The sequence below is a fragment of the Colletes latitarsis genome, chromosome 8 (genome assembly GCF_051014445.1).
Source record: "Colletes latitarsis isolate SP2378_abdomen chromosome 8, iyColLati1, whole genome shotgun sequence".
NCBI lineage: Eukaryota > Metazoa > Arthropoda > Insecta > Hymenoptera > Colletidae > Colletes > Colletes latitarsis.
This window is the reverse complement of record NC_135141.1, coordinates 25,121,145-25,137,257: the sequence shown is the minus strand read 5'-3', so window position 1 is coordinate 25,137,257 and position 16,113 is coordinate 25,121,145. Positions and strand designations below refer to the sequence as shown.

The following is a 16,113-nucleotide window of genomic DNA, read 5'->3' as shown; positions in this document are numbered from 1 at the left end:
TTCGCTTTATCGACCGAGCGGTAAAAAATTAAAGGGCCGCTAAAAACCGCCGTGTTATCCGCGATTCGCTTTATCGACGCTCAAACGCTATTTCTGATCCGACTTTTTGCACCGAGTCTTTTTTTCTCCTCACGATTCATCGACGCTATTGATTTATGTAACTCCCGGTCGCGTTGAATATTCATGCGAATTATTCTTCGTTAGAACGACAGTTGTAAATCTTAAGAAAGAAATGAGGAACGCGATTGATAACCGTACTTAATCGTTGGTAATAGTTTTATCGCGTAACGTTGACCCCTGTCTTAGTCGCGTACGAAAAATAACGATGGAAACGCAAAAAGACTACGATTCTGTCGAACGATACGCGGTTTCCTCGAATCGCGAAGGTTGCATCGAATAAGAATTTAGTCTAGACACGCCGACTGAAATGAAACGCGGCCAAAGATATTCGCCTCGGTCGTCTCATCGCTATTGCAAAACCTCCTTTGACGAATGCTTGAAAATATTTATCGTCTAGATAACCGTTGTCTTCGTGGGTCGAGAGAAGTTAAGCTCGTTAAATTTCTTATCGATTATTGCTAGCCTTTGAAACCTCGTTAAAAGCATGATGACTCGTCGCCGATACACGGTTCCCCAGAAATCTAGAATGCATCGTCGAGTCACGCGTCAATTGCAACTCGATTCCCAACTTTTTTTATCGGTCCCGTATATTTCGAGCAAACATACGTTTATCTTTATCGATCCGATCGATGTTTTTACGACGATGATTAAGACGGACTTAAAAGAGTATATTTTCGGACGTCGGATGCAACCAGTCGACTATTTTTAAAACGACGTTGCTGCAATTATTTGTATCTAATGTCAACTGACTGTTCTCTCTACTAAGTAAGCCGTGCATCAAGTGATTCATATTAATACTTGTCGCAATAATAAATGCACTCACACGTGCATCTTTAACACGCGATTGCACGCGCGGATCGATTAATCACGAGTCGATGACGTTTATGCGCAAACACAGTCGGATAGAACTGTTTTCGAGGTAAAGAAGAAAAGGGAGGAAAGTACTTTCGAAATTGTTCTTCGTTTAATTATTAAAACATTCGCGTACTTAAATAGAGTACAAATACATGTGATATTGATGCGTGTATGCGTGTCTCCGTTTCAATACTACGATCCAATAATATATATACACTTGCTTTGTTCGTTTCTACCCTCGACGGGGTGGCTCTTTCCAAAATCCACTTTAATCGCCATATCAAAGTATGCAGTTAGGCACGTTCGACGGAAAATGTCTAGATTTATTCCATAATATTGCTTCCTTTTCGCCCGTTTAACGCGTCGCGCGCAATATTAGAAATATTTAGTATTTCAATGGTGTAATTATTTTTAGTGGCACTCGACGCGTTAACCCTTGGACGGCGGATCGCTGAGGGCTCAGACTGGGTCATTCCCGACTCTTTATAGAAGAAATTAAAGAATTTTATGGCTGTTGCAATGATATTTATTCAATCTACCGAGACTGTAGAAGTTTGCTTCGCTACTCTACTCGTCGTTCGATCAATATCGCCATTATTCTATCGACAAGATTTATATTATTCTAAATTTGACTCGTTTCGAACGTTAAGGTTGGGTCCGGAAAGGCCCAGTCTTCGCCTATGCGAGGGTTAATTAAGTAGATGATAGCTACACTCGTAGAAATAAAGCGACCAACACAGTTTGCGTAATTTATAGTCGTGTTCCTGACCGCAGCTCCTTTCTCGTACTTCGATTCAACGTCTCGAGTGGACTCGACCTTCGACCGACGACATCCCGCCGATTTAACGCAGAGATCTATTTATTTTCTTAAATTGCAAACAACTATTGTCGCGAAAAGTATTCAGTCGGACACAGGATAAAGGTATTCGTCTAAGACGCGTCATTTCGACGTCGCGTCGCCGATCGTGTGATCGAACACGTTTGCAGTTCTTTGCGTTCGTGGCTCGGTATCGAGAATCGAAGTACTCTAGCATCAAAGAGTCGCGAAAGGGAGACTTTTCTGGCAGCCAGAGTCGAGCGACTGGCACTTTCACCGATTTCAATTTCGCGGTCAATTCATGGTAGACTTGGCGCGTTAACCTTCCAGCGTTGTTTCAGTCGCGGATATCTCTCGTTGGACTTTGCGCCGGCGATCGTATCTGCGAAAAGATCGAATCGTTCGTCGAAGCGAGGCTTTTCGAACGTTCGATAAAAGCACCGGTCGCCTCTAGATCGAGACTGCTCGTCGCCTGATCGGGAAATGCTCTCCCTCTTTCGCTCGTTCCCTCGTTCTCCTTTTATCTATGCTTACATGCTCCGCTTATTTCCTACCTTAAACGCTACGTTGTATCGTTAGAGACGTTAGTGAAGCGTGAACCTTTAAATATCGCTAGTCTTGATACGGGTTACAAGTCGATTTCCGTGAAACGAAAAGGTGGCCAGGGCCGTGTCGTGCGTTCCGTTCACCGACGACGCGGACCGCGAAGTCGTCGGTTGCTAAATACTCTTTGCAACCCGATCAGAAATAGCCCTTGAGGGATAAGACGGTTAGCTGTGTCTAAGATGACCTTAAATAAAGTGTACTTATTACAACGTTTGTCGTCAGGGTGTCCCTGGTCGTCTTGTGGAGACAAGAACTTAATAATCCGCGGATCGAGGAACAATTTTCTCGTTCGGCCGGACGACGAACGATCTCGCGTAGACTTCGATCGTTTCCGTCGTCCACGCGAAGACTCGTGTTCCTCGACTCGCCACGAAATATTGCACGCAAGATCCCTGCGATCTTCGTCCCATTATGCGATCTATAAGATCCGATATGCGCGATAAATATTATGTATAAAGGAATGGAATGAATCGGACGTAAAAAAAATGCGTAAAGCGTAGAGCTCTGTCCTGTAAAAGATTATCTGAAACCGACCGTGTGTATTAACCATTTATCCACCTTCCGCGGAGTCGATCCGCGGCTGTAAACGCGTTTTAAAACTATTTCCCCCGTCGCGAGGCGTTGCGCAATCAGGCAAGCCTCGTGATCACCCGCGACCATTGATGGTCGCATGTCCGCGTGAAATTATATTTAAAGTGTTCTATAATGAGTGCCATCTTTAATATCATCGATGAAAACACGTCTCTTCGAGAGCGTTGCACAAGCGACTCTTGCGACTTACCCAAACGTACGCCATTTTTAAACGCACCGTTTTTACCTTTTCTTTTCTCTCCGAGTAAAATTTAACGAATCAATTGCTCTACGCGTTGCACGCGTTTCGAAACGCGACGATTACTTAACCCGAAATCGTTGCGTTCGAAGGGGCGAACGCGCGAGGCCGTTCGCGCGGAAAAATCCACCCGGAACCGGGTCCTGCGATTTTTCCACGCGAACGCGTGTGTTTCCCGGGTTAGTTGGTTACGCGAGTGGTCTCGTAACGCGTACAAAGCGTCACGCGAGTCGGCGAATTAGCACTTTACACGGAGTTGTTTTCCATCGCGATCCTCCTCCTCCTCCCACCACCCGTCCCCGAGGTTCCCGAGACGAGGTTTCACGGCATCATTTTACGAGGCGACAGCCACTTCTTCATGTAGTAGCAAAAGATCGTGGAGATGTAGATCAGAACCAACAGGGCGCACGTTACGCCCAACACCAGCACCGAAGTCTTGGTCGGACAGGGCTCCACTATGGTCACCGTTTTGTCTGCAATAGATTTCGTAACATACGAGAAAACTTACAGAAATGATATCTAGAGGAATAGAAGCTGTCCAGGAGTCATTTTGATTGCTTAAGTATGCAGGGACGAGTGACTGTTGACTCTGTGTTGTCTTTGCAATTACCTGCTTCGTTGAAGTCTATGCTGGCGTCGCTCTTCAAGAACTCCGACTGCTTCTCGTCGCCAAAGTCGAGGACCAGGATCTCCTGCGACAGCGTCATGTCCTCCGACTTCTCCTCCGTGGCGTTCGCGAGGCTCCTTCGACGCCTCTTACCCCACGACTCCACAGATTCGCGACCCCATTCGCAGACAGCCTGGAATCAACCAACCCCTTCGTATCTTGCCAAAGAAATAAAGATTCATGGCGATTCTGTCTATCAAATTCGTTGGATTACCGGCTCGCAAGGTCCCAGACAGTATTTAACGTTACACTGGAAGATCACCCCGTATGATTCGGTGAATCTGAACGCCTCGTACACAGACTGCAGAGCGTTTCCGTCTGGCGTGAAGCTGGGGAAGATCGACGGATCGACCGGGCACCTGAACATTCAATCGTTATTTATTTATTCTGAACCGCTGTAGTTTGTCTAAAATAAGTCACTGACCCTTCGTCGTCGATGATCTGGAACGTGCTCTTCGAGTCCTTTGCCATGGCCACGCAGCTGCGAGCGAAGATGCCATAAGGAGCTAGGGATCAAGCAGATAATTATTATTTCTTCGATGGCGCGAGTAATCAATATGGAGAAGGAAGGCGAGTTAGTTTAAGGTTTGACAATGGATCCTCCACGTCAGTTTCACCCTTTCCTTCCTCTTCATATCGACTGAAAGTACAGTCGCGAACAACGGAACTCACTGTCTTCCGGGATTTCGATTCTGAAGGTGAGTTTGTCTCCGATGCGGACAGTCTCGACTTCCCTGGACCTGCTGTCGAGGATGCGGATCCTCGGAGGAGGGGCTTCCGGCGCGCTGGTGATGCTGATCATTTCCGGGTCCCTGATGGGCATCATCCCAAAGGTGATGTTCTTGGAGGACATGTCGTAGGTGCACTTCACCTTGTAGATCTTGTCGGCCTTGGTCATTACCACGGAATGGTGTTGCAGGACGACGGTGTTCGAGTAGATCCCAGTCTGAAAACCGTCACGCTGCTATGGTAAACAAAGTGTTTCAACGGAGAATCGAGGTCTCGAGTGGACGATCGTGGAATGGAACATGGTACGAAGAGAATGGCCCTGGGGATCGCTTACCACGCTCTGAGTGTTGCAGTCCTGCCCGCTCATGGTCAGATCGAGCCTGAAGAGATCGCTGTTGATCACGTCGATGTTGCAGGTCTCCGATCGCCCGAGGGCGTAGATCCGGCCATTGAAGGGCTTGTTCGTGCGTACCTGAACCGCGATACGCGTGTCCTTGCAGTCCACAGACACTGTAACAATCTCCTGTTACGATCTACTCGCTAAACGTCTACCTGATGCGATCTAGCGAACGTACCATCGTAGCAGGTGCCAGTTTTGTCGCAATTAATGTCGTTTCTCGTGAGGTTGTTGATCGTGGGGTCCTCCGTGGTCTCGAAGACGATCGGAAGCGGATCGGCGATGGGCCCTGAACCCTCTGCAAACGAATATTAGTTACCCAACGCTGGTCAGAACGAGAGATTTATGAGGTTTGGGGGTCCTCACTTTCGCAGTAGTTCTCGAAGTAAGTTCCAACCCGCTCCCCGTTGTCTATCAAAGGTCGTTCGGCGTTTAGGTACGTCGAGGGTCCATCGGGAAGAGTCCAGTGATCCAGATGGAACAGCTGGCAGTTGTAAGCCGATCCCTGAGGGGCGCCGCGATAGAGGAAGGATCTGCAGAGGAACTCGTTCTCGATCTCGCAGGCCAATCTGCACGCGGACTCGCTCTGAACCTGGAGCTCCTTGTCGGTGTAGTAGTGCAAACCCGCGTATTGCGCAACCTTGTCGTCGGCCACGCCGATCCTCGGCATCTGGAAGATCCTCTGTGACTTGCACGCCTCTTTTCCTGAAAGATTTTACCCCTTAGAGCGCCTCTGGCCATCTCTCGTCGTTGGATACCCCCGATCTCTGGACGATCGCATAAAAAATTAAGAGATTCTGATACCTGTTCGTCCGCCATACCTTTCAGACAGAGATTTTCGAAGTAATCGACGCCCTGGGCGTCCACGAACTGCACGTACTGGCCGGTGGTTCTTCGATCAGAGTCGCTCAGGTGACACTGCAGGGTTACGTAATTGTACTCGACGGAACGGCAGGTGAAACGGTGCTCGTTCAGACAAGCCGCGAGACAGGCCTCCTTCGTCGACGTGTAAATCAACGCGTTGTCCAGGCCACGGATCATCTTGTTCGGGACCCGCTCGAAGGACCACGGGCGCAGGCAAACGTTCTCTGAAAAACGACCCCCGAAACTACGTTGATAAATGGTCGGAAATAATATTCTTTCGATGCAAATCTATTTTATCGCCATCCTCGTTTCCTAACGAAATATCTGGGAATGGATTGGGAGCTTTGATAAAATTTTCTAGCGGAAGAAAGAGCGATTCGATCCTCTGCAATTAATCGAACGCACGTCATCGTAATTGGTTCGAAATTGAACTTTGGTGGATGACCGATCACCTCATCGAGTTGTATAATTTTATGACGCGCGAGGGATTTTTGTTTACAGAGAGGCAGGGACACGTGGATACGCCTGACCGCAGACGCGACGGTTGCACACCTGACGAAGCGTGCACAGGCTGCAGGGAGTGCTTTCGATTACGTAATACTTATTTATGCGATATGAATTTCAGACGCCGACACCTGTGCCAGCACGCACGAGATATTCGATACAACGTCGGTGTCGTTGCCGTGCAATTTGGCATCTAGACGATAAACATATTCCTCGTTGCTCTCAGCTTTTTTATCCGTTAACGTCTCGAGCCAACAATGGCGTACCTTGGACGTGGCGAACGGGTCACTCGATCCTTTCTAATTATTTAGAAATAAATCTTCATATTTATTAGGAATTTCCTAGCAATGGAAGAAGAATTTCCGACCTTGCGTTTGTTATTTGAGGCCCTGAATTCCTCCGATATTTAATGTCGCATAAATTTCAATATGCACGTCAGATATTTCCGCAACTATTCCATACCGATACGCACCACCGTGCGCTCTATCGTAATTTCAGTTGTTTTAATCGCATTGGCAACGCGGCTAACTCATTTTGCGATAAAATCGACTTACTTTCCGGATTATCAGAGCCACTGAGGCGTGCATTATGTGCAATTCTATTATAGGAGAACAGCAATACCATTATTCACCGCGTTACCAAAGAACTTACTATCTATCGCTCTTCGTAACCTCGTTTCTATTTATCCCATCGTATCTATAAACGTAAGGATCGCTTCTCGACCCTCGAAAAGAATTTTCATTTTTACTAGTCCATATTTTTCAATATTATTCGACGTAGAGGTGAATATTATTGGATTTTACACCATTCGAGGTGTTTAAATTACTATAGACTATGATATTCGCATTTACTGGGGAGCCAAGATTTATTAAACACTGTTTATTCGCGTGTAAAACGCGCACGTGGGCTGTTACGATTGCACGGTCTACCGGTTAATAAGTTTACGTCTAAGTTCGAATATCATCGCATATTTGTTCAGCCCGAAGAAGCCAATAGATGGCAAGGTACATGCTTCGACTCATTTGCTTCGCATGGTTGACCATATCCAGTAATCAAAATGTCTTTCAAGGGACGACGACAATCCAACTATCGCGATTTAACGGTAGTATCCAAGATCGTTTCTCCGTTTACGCGTACTAACGTAGAATCGAATCGAATTTTTATCTCCCGTATCTTTCCAAGCGTAAATAAAATTTGAAACGCCCGAGGAATTTAAAGGCACAAATATGCGCTCGCAAAGTGTCTTGTCTATCGAATGTAGCACGCGACGAACAATGTGGCTTTGTTACTAGTAGATTAGTAGCCTCGAATCACACATTGTTTTCTCACTACGTATCTTTAGATTAAGGATATTACGCAGATGCTATCTGTACTGATTTTACAAAGGCGTTTGATAAAGCTGATCGCACGGTGCTCCTCGAAATTATTTAACATCGGATAACGCGAGAATGCGTGGAAGTATCTATAGTTAAATAGTTACTGAAATTTCCAGAATAAATAACGCATCGTCTGTACCACAGAATTATCGCATGGATTCTTTGTTCGCGATATTTCTCGCGATATTAGACCTTAGAATCTGATCTTATCGGGCTTGAACGCTGGTGTAACAGTTTGATATCTCAAAACGTAGGTAAATCACAGGAAGCAAATAATATTATCATCTGTACTGCTATTCTAACGAATTTAAGGGCTTCGAAAATCTTGTGTTGTGATCCCGAGTTATTACGTAAGATAAATTGTTTTAATAAGTTTGGTGCATAGATCGAGCAGAAGGGAGTTCCCCAACGATAGTTGGAACTTTATTGTCAGGATCGATCTCAGGCAGGGAGTTTAATTCGACTTGTAACGCGTGCTTAATGGCGTTCATCGGCTCTCCGGGATAAATGGGAGGGATCGGTGGCCATGGCGGCGTGAAAGACGAAAAAAGAAGGTCAGCATTCGCGATACGGCCGAGGCATGGATCTCGACGATCGAGAAACAGTTATATATCCGGCAGATATCCGAGGAAGTGTGGCGAATTCCACGGTTGGTCGGTCACGCGAACGCAACGCGAGACGAGCACGGGGAAAACTGCTCGAGGCGATGCCGAAATCACGAGCGGACGCGGCCATGTGACTTGGCATCCCCCGAGATCGACCGCTGCCGCTAGATCCGATCTCTGACGCACGACTTTTTGGCAGAGGAACGGGATCGTACAGGCCACGGTAAAATTTATGCCCCAAACCTTGGACCGACGCTCGCCGAAATAACACAAAATTCCTCAAAAACTTTCGAGCAACTTTATTAGCTTCTTCAGTCTAGGGACGTCCTCGACAATGTTTTGCAGAATAACACGTAGAAACACTCGATGGTAATTTGTACTTTAGAAGAATAGGATTTCGTACGATACGAATACTCGACACCCCGATCTTGAAATCCTTCAAAAATGGAAATAAAATACGCGTTTATCGACACGTTGGAAGTTTGCTAAAGCAGCTTTCGTCCGTTTCGAGCCCCCGAATGAATTTATTATTACTTTGTTCCGAGCAGGGGGCGGCGTCCTTGGCCGCGCCGTAGGTGTCCAGATCTTAGACCCACGATTTTAGCAGATCGTATATTTCGGCGCGCGCTCCAATTTCTTTTGTTCCGCCCTCGAAACCGGCGCTAATGTCGACGACGAAGAACGGGACGGTGCCAACGAACCGACGCGTGACTACGACACGGATGATTCACCGCGACCGTGCGAATTCCTGATCGCGCCCGACGGATTGACGACCACCGAAATACCCGCCGATACAATGCCACCGACCATTTTGCCTCGAAAACGTTGGCATCCGCCTCCACGGGGAACGATCCCTCCCCGGATTTTCTGCAACCCTCGAAAACACGAAGATTCGAAGACTGGTCCGGGCTCCAGAGGCGTTTCGAGAACCGTGCACCGGGTGTCTTTAAAAATAAACCAGCTCCTCTCGGACAGGGACTATTCTTAGACGTCCTGGAGCCCGCGACGGCGATCCTGAGGGACGGCGAGGGGTTCGCGATTTCGCTGGAAATGTTTTAGTTGGCAGTGAACCGACGTTGAACCCTGTCATCCGTGACTCACGCGGAACGGGCTAAAATTAATCATCGTCACGGGCCGTTTTATTGCTCAAATTAAACGATGGAACCACGCGGGGAGGGGGGGGGGGGGGGTTCGGTTACGTAAATTTCGGGACGAGCCAACTTTTAAACGCTCTCTGCCCGTGCGAATTCTTAACGAGTCGGCACCTCGATGACGGAGCCTCTATCGTTTCCCGATGGTTATTTTAAGAAAAGGAGGATTTTCGGTGTTTGCACCGCTGCCATCCGCCATTCCAACTCTTTCCATCGACGCTTCGACTGCCATATATTGCACGAAACAATTGATTCTGGAATGTTAGCAAGGCAAATTAATTTCAGTTGACCCTAACAAGCAGGTGTGACGAAAAAGACCGGCGGGAGGTCAACGCGAATCACGTCGTTTTAATTTCCCCAAAGTCGAGGAACGAATCCAAACGCGTTATCCCGACCGGTGTCCCATCTGGACGTCCTGGAGGCGCCTGGCGGAGAGGCAAACGCTCGTTTCAGGGAAATGGAGACCTTCCTCGAAGTCCTTCGTGGTCCTTTCGGGGCGAAGAGTCCCCCGGAGGTGTTTGCGGGCTGTTCGAGCGGGTTTTACGACCAGCCCCGAGACACTCCTAAGGGTCGAAGGCACCAGCAGGCTCGTTAAACCAATATTAGGGGTTTCTTAGACCCCCTTGGGATCTTTTCGACACCTCCGACACGCCTGCAGATACCTGTTTACCGCCGACGACCGTGCTTAAAGCATCCTTCGCGCCGTTTCAAAGGTACCAGTAGATCCCATTGTTTGACACCAACCCGCTGGTGTCCCCCCTTGGCAAATTTGTAGACTTTCTTGTCCGCGTGAAAATCTGCCCTCGGAAGGGAGGCCTCTTTGTGCTCAGGCCTGATGCCATCGCGCGAAACTTGTCACAAAAGGTGGCACTTTGTCGATTCGAAAATTTTGAAGCGTTCAGGACCGCCTGCTTAACCCACGGCCCTCGACAAACGTTAAAATTGCGGGAGAAAGGCTATTTCGAATATCAAATTTAATAAATTGTACTCTTCGAAGCAATCTTAAATAAATCATAATTACATAGGACGATATTCTCCAAGTTTCCAACCAGTTATAGCAGCTTCCAAAGCGCGGATAGAAATTCCCTGGCCACTCGAGAGGGAAAATTCAATCGCTGTTTGCAGGTTATCATCAAACTCGGTCACAATGCAACGTGGTCAAACAACCTTCCTCTCGACCAGAAGCTACCGGCTTCTCCGGTTTATTTGCACACCTACCTGCTCCCGGTCGACTTCGCCACCAGCGTCTAAACCTGGATTATCGCACCTTCCCGTTCCCCAAAGGTCCTCCCGCTTATTGCGGGATTTTTCTTTCGCCGCCATTGTTCCACGGAAGGGTTTCTGTCCTGTTTGCGACGGTGGCGCGGGAGGTGCGAGGGTATTAACGTTCATTAACGAAGTCGTGCTGGTGCCTCGATTATGCCGGGGTCGTTCGAGCCCTCGAAGGACGAACCATCCTGGACAGGTGCGCGGGAATTACTCTTAAAAAAAAAACCCGCTAACAAACGGCGTCCGCTATCTCGCGATCGAATATCGCAATAACGAAGTTCCGTCCGTGGACTGATTGTGTATTCATTAACACCCATTACTCCGATCCGACGCTTCTCGAGCATCCCCTTCCGATCGCGACGTAAATTTATTTACGATCGAGCCTATAAAGTCTACGGATGCAACGACAATATCCTAAGGACTGATAAATCATTCTCCGGACGGGCAGGTCAATTAATTTATAATTGAAATCACCCGTGCGTGCATCTGCTCGCGGCATAAAATATTCTGACGTTCGAGAGCGATAAATATACCGGTACGATGGGTTTCTAGAAAAATTTAAATATTAACCCGACGTTATTAGACTTCTTTCTCCCGAGAATATTTTAAAGAAAGCGTAGATTCCTGTCCTTTTTTAACGTTGTTTTAACGGGTCTCACCCGATCTGATCTGAAGCTTCGTCATGTAGTACATGTTCGCGGCCCTCTGGGGCTGCGCAGCAGGATTCGTGGCCGCTGTCTCGTTCTGGAGTTGGCAGAGGGTGTCCTGCATCGGCGCCAGAGGATTCACCACGAACGAGAAGGCCGCCGCCTGACACTCCGCCTCCTCCCTGCACCATCCCTGGCACTCGTACAACGACAGGTTCCTCACGCTGTAATAAGTCGTTCCGCGATAATCGTAGTCCGTCAGCTTCTCGAACGCTGTCCTGGCTGAAACGGGAAACACCAGGCTCCTTAAAGATAGTCAGCATCCCCGCGTCTCTAGGAAATTCTCTTCCCCTCTCGAGTTCGCTTTCCAACTGTTTGAAAGTCGATTCGAGGAGGCTGTTTTCCGTTGGTCGTCGTCCATCGAGAGATCGTACTCACCCAGAGCAGCTTGGGAGACGGTGACCAAGGTCAGGAGCGTCACGCTCGCGACTATGGTCGCCATCGTGCCGATCGCGGAGGAGCCCATCTGCAACAGAAGCAAAGGATCTCGGTTAGAAACTTAATTAGATACGGCTTGACCCCTCGTTGTCCTTCGATCTCGCCTGGACACGATTCTTACGTCCAACCCTTTCGCCACGGTCGCTCGAACGTGCGCGATATTCCATTATCATGGACGTACGATCCCCATTCCCCAATATGATTTCTCAAATAAAATAGCAACATAACTGTTGGATATTATATGGAAATCTAGTTTATCCACTGATACATCGACGAATTATTACCCAAATCGCGACATCTCACATCGGAATGTATGTATGTTTTTTTTTTCTTTGTGTTGCGATGTGTCTCTGACTACGCGTATGTAAAGACCGCCATTAGTCGAGTGTTGTTAACCAAGTGTGTCGATATTATATTCGAAATATAGACAATTATTTCCAACAATAACTTTCTAACTCATGAACGTTAACCCCTTGACATACGATTTAATGCAATTTTCCAAACGTATACTATTTAATTTTATTTAAATTTAAAAGAATAGATTTGTTCTACGAATACCTCGTGAATGTAAACACGCGTTGATTTCATAATTGTGAAACTTTCAGACTCGTAATTGTAGGGTAGGGGATTAAATTCAATGACCATTAAACATTGGAACATCGAAACGATTACGGTTATTTGCTTCCCAGTAAACGTAAGGTCAGAGAAAGGTCGATATTTAAGATTCCGAGGCTCGACTACCCCCTTAATGAATTTCGCGTGCACGCACGCTTGACGCGCGCGTAACCGGCACGAGTAATGAAATGTGTTCGCGCATCTAAAACGGTTTTTCAACCGGAGATCCGCGCGAGCCGAGAACGTGTCAGGGCGAAGAAACTAGCTCTAGAAAAAACTGACCTTTTAGGAGGAAGAACAGAAAATCACTATCATTATTTCCTAACTATCTCAACAATTTTTCCCCTTTTTTACGAGTTAAGGCTTACGAGGAAGATGGTGTCGGTGAGGAAACAGCGCACGTACGAGGGGTTATTTATTATGTTATCATCCCTCCTACCGCAGAATAACCATCAGTAACGTTCACGTATATTGTACATTCTATAGAGTAAAATATTATCGTAATATGCTATTGTTCTATATTTTAGATAGTGTAACGGTATAATAACGCAGTTTAAATATTTTCACGAGCCTCGAATGCAGTCCCAACCCAGACCTAACCCAATATGACCAGTACCTAAGAAAATGGCCGCCCTCATAGACGTTAACACCGCTGTATAATTGCCACTGCCATTTTAGGACGCGTTTGTTTCCCAGATTCGATTTCAAAAGTCGTTCCGCGGAATTAATAACGTACGGGGGACTCAGGCTCGCCATAAATCGTTAGCGCGAGCCGCATAAGGTGTCCGTGAATCAATCCACGGCGGAATAAATCTTTGACGGTGCGATCGCGCGAGCCCCGTCCATGAAAGTGCTAAAAGACGACCTCGTGGAAGTCGCTCGAGAGATCTCGTCGGCGTCCAGCGAAGTAATTCGCTCGTGCAAGCTGGAAGCACGCAAGTCACCGTCTTCCCGCGTGCCTTTTGCTCGTGTTTCTCCGTCCGACCGCTTCCTGGATCTCTTCTTTTCCTCGGTTTTTGCCCCGTTTCCACAGCTGCCACCTCCCGATTTCTTCACCCCGCTGTTCCCCGCGCCCCGAGCCGCCTCTCTTCCCGACGAAACCTATTTACGATCGATCGTTTCCTCCTCGTTCTGCCTCGTCCGTTTTTCCCCGCGGTCGATTGAGCGATTCAGCCCGAAGTATGCTGCCCGTGTAAGGATCGACATTTCGCCACGATCCTCCGGAGACCCGCTCGCACCCGCGTAAACCAGCCTCGAGATCGCCCCGTTACTCCCATCGACCATTTGCCTTTTCCATGCACCGATTGTCGCTTCCGCGAATCTTTCCACCGTGAAACAAACCAGTCTAACGTACGAAATTATCCGTCAGAATTCTCGTCTGTCTTTATTCGGGACAGGGCTGTGGCCCAGTTATTAGAATAACCCTGTATATTTGTTTAGCGAACCGAGAGATTATGGGGCTAAACAGTTTATCTTGGTCGCTCGCTGTGCCGAGCAGCTTGTCTCGTCCGTGTTTCCGGAGGATTATACAGTCTGGAAGAGTTAAATTGCACAGGCTCTGCCTTAAGAATAGTCGAAAACCTTTGCATTTTGTTCCGGATTAACAGATTAAAATCCAACCTCAGACGTACTCGATTCACGTTAGTTCCAGTTGGAGAAACATAGTGTACGTACTTAAGATGGCGTTGTTTGGAAGATGTTCCGCTCAGGTCAGGGAATCGAGGGACTCCGGGAGCACGTTCCAGGTCGTGCGACGTACGTACACCCTCGGTAATTGCGGCAGCAGGTAAATGACGCGAGATTGCCCGGTTGAAATTAACGTAATGCAATAACGGAGCGTCAGACCTCCGGAGGATGGTCTAGGCTGCGGCGTTTTGTAGCCTTGGTTCGAGGTCATCGAGCCTGTAGCAACCGAGGACCGTGTAACAGAGGAAGAGAGCTTTGTCGTGGCTCGTACCGAGGTCAGAGGTTCAGCCTGTGCCCCCGCCTTCTCCCCCATCTCTCGCCAGAACGCCTATCCCGGACCTCCCCGCGGACGGGGATATCAACGAGCTTCGAATTGCTCCGCGACCTAGGCGAGATTCTAAAATCGACCAGCAAACGATCGATCGAATCGTCGATATCGACGAATACCGACGATATTGCCGGTAATCGGTTCGTATATAATTTCTATTATTTTAGTACTCGGTCTTCGTGGATATTTTCAGCCATAAATCAACAAGCATCGAAACAGCTGAGTTATTAGCCTCTAAAACGTTCTTAGGGATGCGTTGATGGTAGGAAATAATTAATTACCACGCGAGACAAAGCCAACGGTACTCAAGTACCGTAGCAGGTGCGAGGTATTACAAACAAAAGGTGTTGACGAGTTCTGTGGGATCCTTTGGTTTACGACGCCTCCGTTCCTCGGGAGTATGAACAATTTTTATAGCACCTAATAGTAATAGAGTAACGTCAGATCCATGATTGGAATATCGATGATAAATCTAGAATTCAAGGGTCAGGAGCTTGACAAATAACTAAATTATAGGAGTCGATGCTGGTTCACCAGTTGGATACAGTGGTCCAGAACGATGTTGACCGGTGGTTCTGCGGGACAAATCGTAAGTTACTCGCAAACTCGACTCTAATGGAAGCGAACGCGCGTCGAACTCGCCCCCGCAAAGTCGCGGTCGCGCGTGAGCAGCCGCTAACAACGAGGAATTCGCTTTGGTTCACTTGGCGGACGGGTTGATGCACTGCTACGAAGATTAATGCTCTCGGGGCGAAAGAAACGGGGGAGAAGAACCGCGGACCTCTTCCGGCGGGGTCGAGAGTGTTACCTGAGAAAACTGCAGTTTTCTCGGAATGTCGAACTACGAGGTATACGAGTAGACCCTTACAATTTATGGGCTTTCGTGGACCGATCTGATTCCCATACCCAACTGAAAATTCTTCGACAAAATTAAAAAATTTCAAATCGTTCTAAAAAAATTATTCTTAGCTGCGGAGGTCAATTACAACCATTTTTGGTCATTAGACATACCCCCGAAATCCTATCCACTTTCGAGAAAAAAATTCCTTACTGAAAATCTGATGTGAGGCCAGAAATACTCGTCGAAAATTTCATGCGAATCTTTAAAACATCATAACTTCTGAACGGATTGGACGATTTTAATGTTTAAAAAAGCAAACTACGCGTATTTTAGTGTAGAATATGTAGAAATCGCAAAAATATTCGAAAAGTTGATCCTTGACCCCGCAAAATGAGAAAAACCCCATAAAAATGGTCCAATTTTCAAACAGCCATAACTCCTATAATTGTGAATATATTTCAATGAAACTTTTTTCTGAAGTAGAGCTCATGGGTACCTACAAAAAAGTATTAGACAACTTTTCTGTAGGGCGTCAAACAAAATGACTAAAAATGAAAAACGAATTTTTAAGAAAAATCGACAGGGGGTAGGTGCCTAAATTTTTCGACGAAAAAAAAGGATTTCAAATCGTTCTAAAAAAATTATTCTTAGCTGCTGGGGTCGATTACAACCATTTTTGGTCATTAGACATACCCCCGAAATCCTACGC

At 47.1% G+C, this 16,113-nt stretch overlaps 1 protein-coding gene across 1 annotated transcript in view; it reads right to left on the bottom strand.

The window, feature by feature from the left end:
• Window positions 1-1,146: 1,146 nt before the first annotated feature.
• Window positions 1,147-16,113, bottom strand: part of Tyn (trynity) — a 46,084-nt gene continuing 31,117 nt past the window's right edge. Inside the window, exons 2-12 of the mRNA XM_076770818.1 lie at window positions 11,875-11,962; window positions 11,449-11,718; window positions 5,842-6,108; window positions 5,387-5,725; window positions 5,199-5,318; window positions 4,958-5,133; window positions 4,567-4,840; window positions 4,319-4,400; window positions 4,109-4,253; window positions 3,838-4,027; window positions 1,147-3,700 (exon numbers count right to left, since the gene is read on the bottom strand). Coding sequence (XP_076626933.1) covers window positions 3,549-3,700; window positions 3,838-4,027; window positions 4,109-4,253; window positions 4,319-4,400; window positions 4,567-4,840; window positions 4,958-5,133; window positions 5,199-5,318; window positions 5,387-5,725; window positions 5,842-6,108; window positions 11,449-11,718; window positions 11,875-11,962 — 2,103 coding nt within the window. The 3' untranslated portion in view covers window positions 1,147-3,548. The remainder of the gene's footprint in view (window positions 3,701-3,837; window positions 4,028-4,108; window positions 4,254-4,318; window positions 4,401-4,566; window positions 4,841-4,957; window positions 5,134-5,198; window positions 5,319-5,386; window positions 5,726-5,841; window positions 6,109-11,448; window positions 11,719-11,874; window positions 11,963-16,113) is intronic.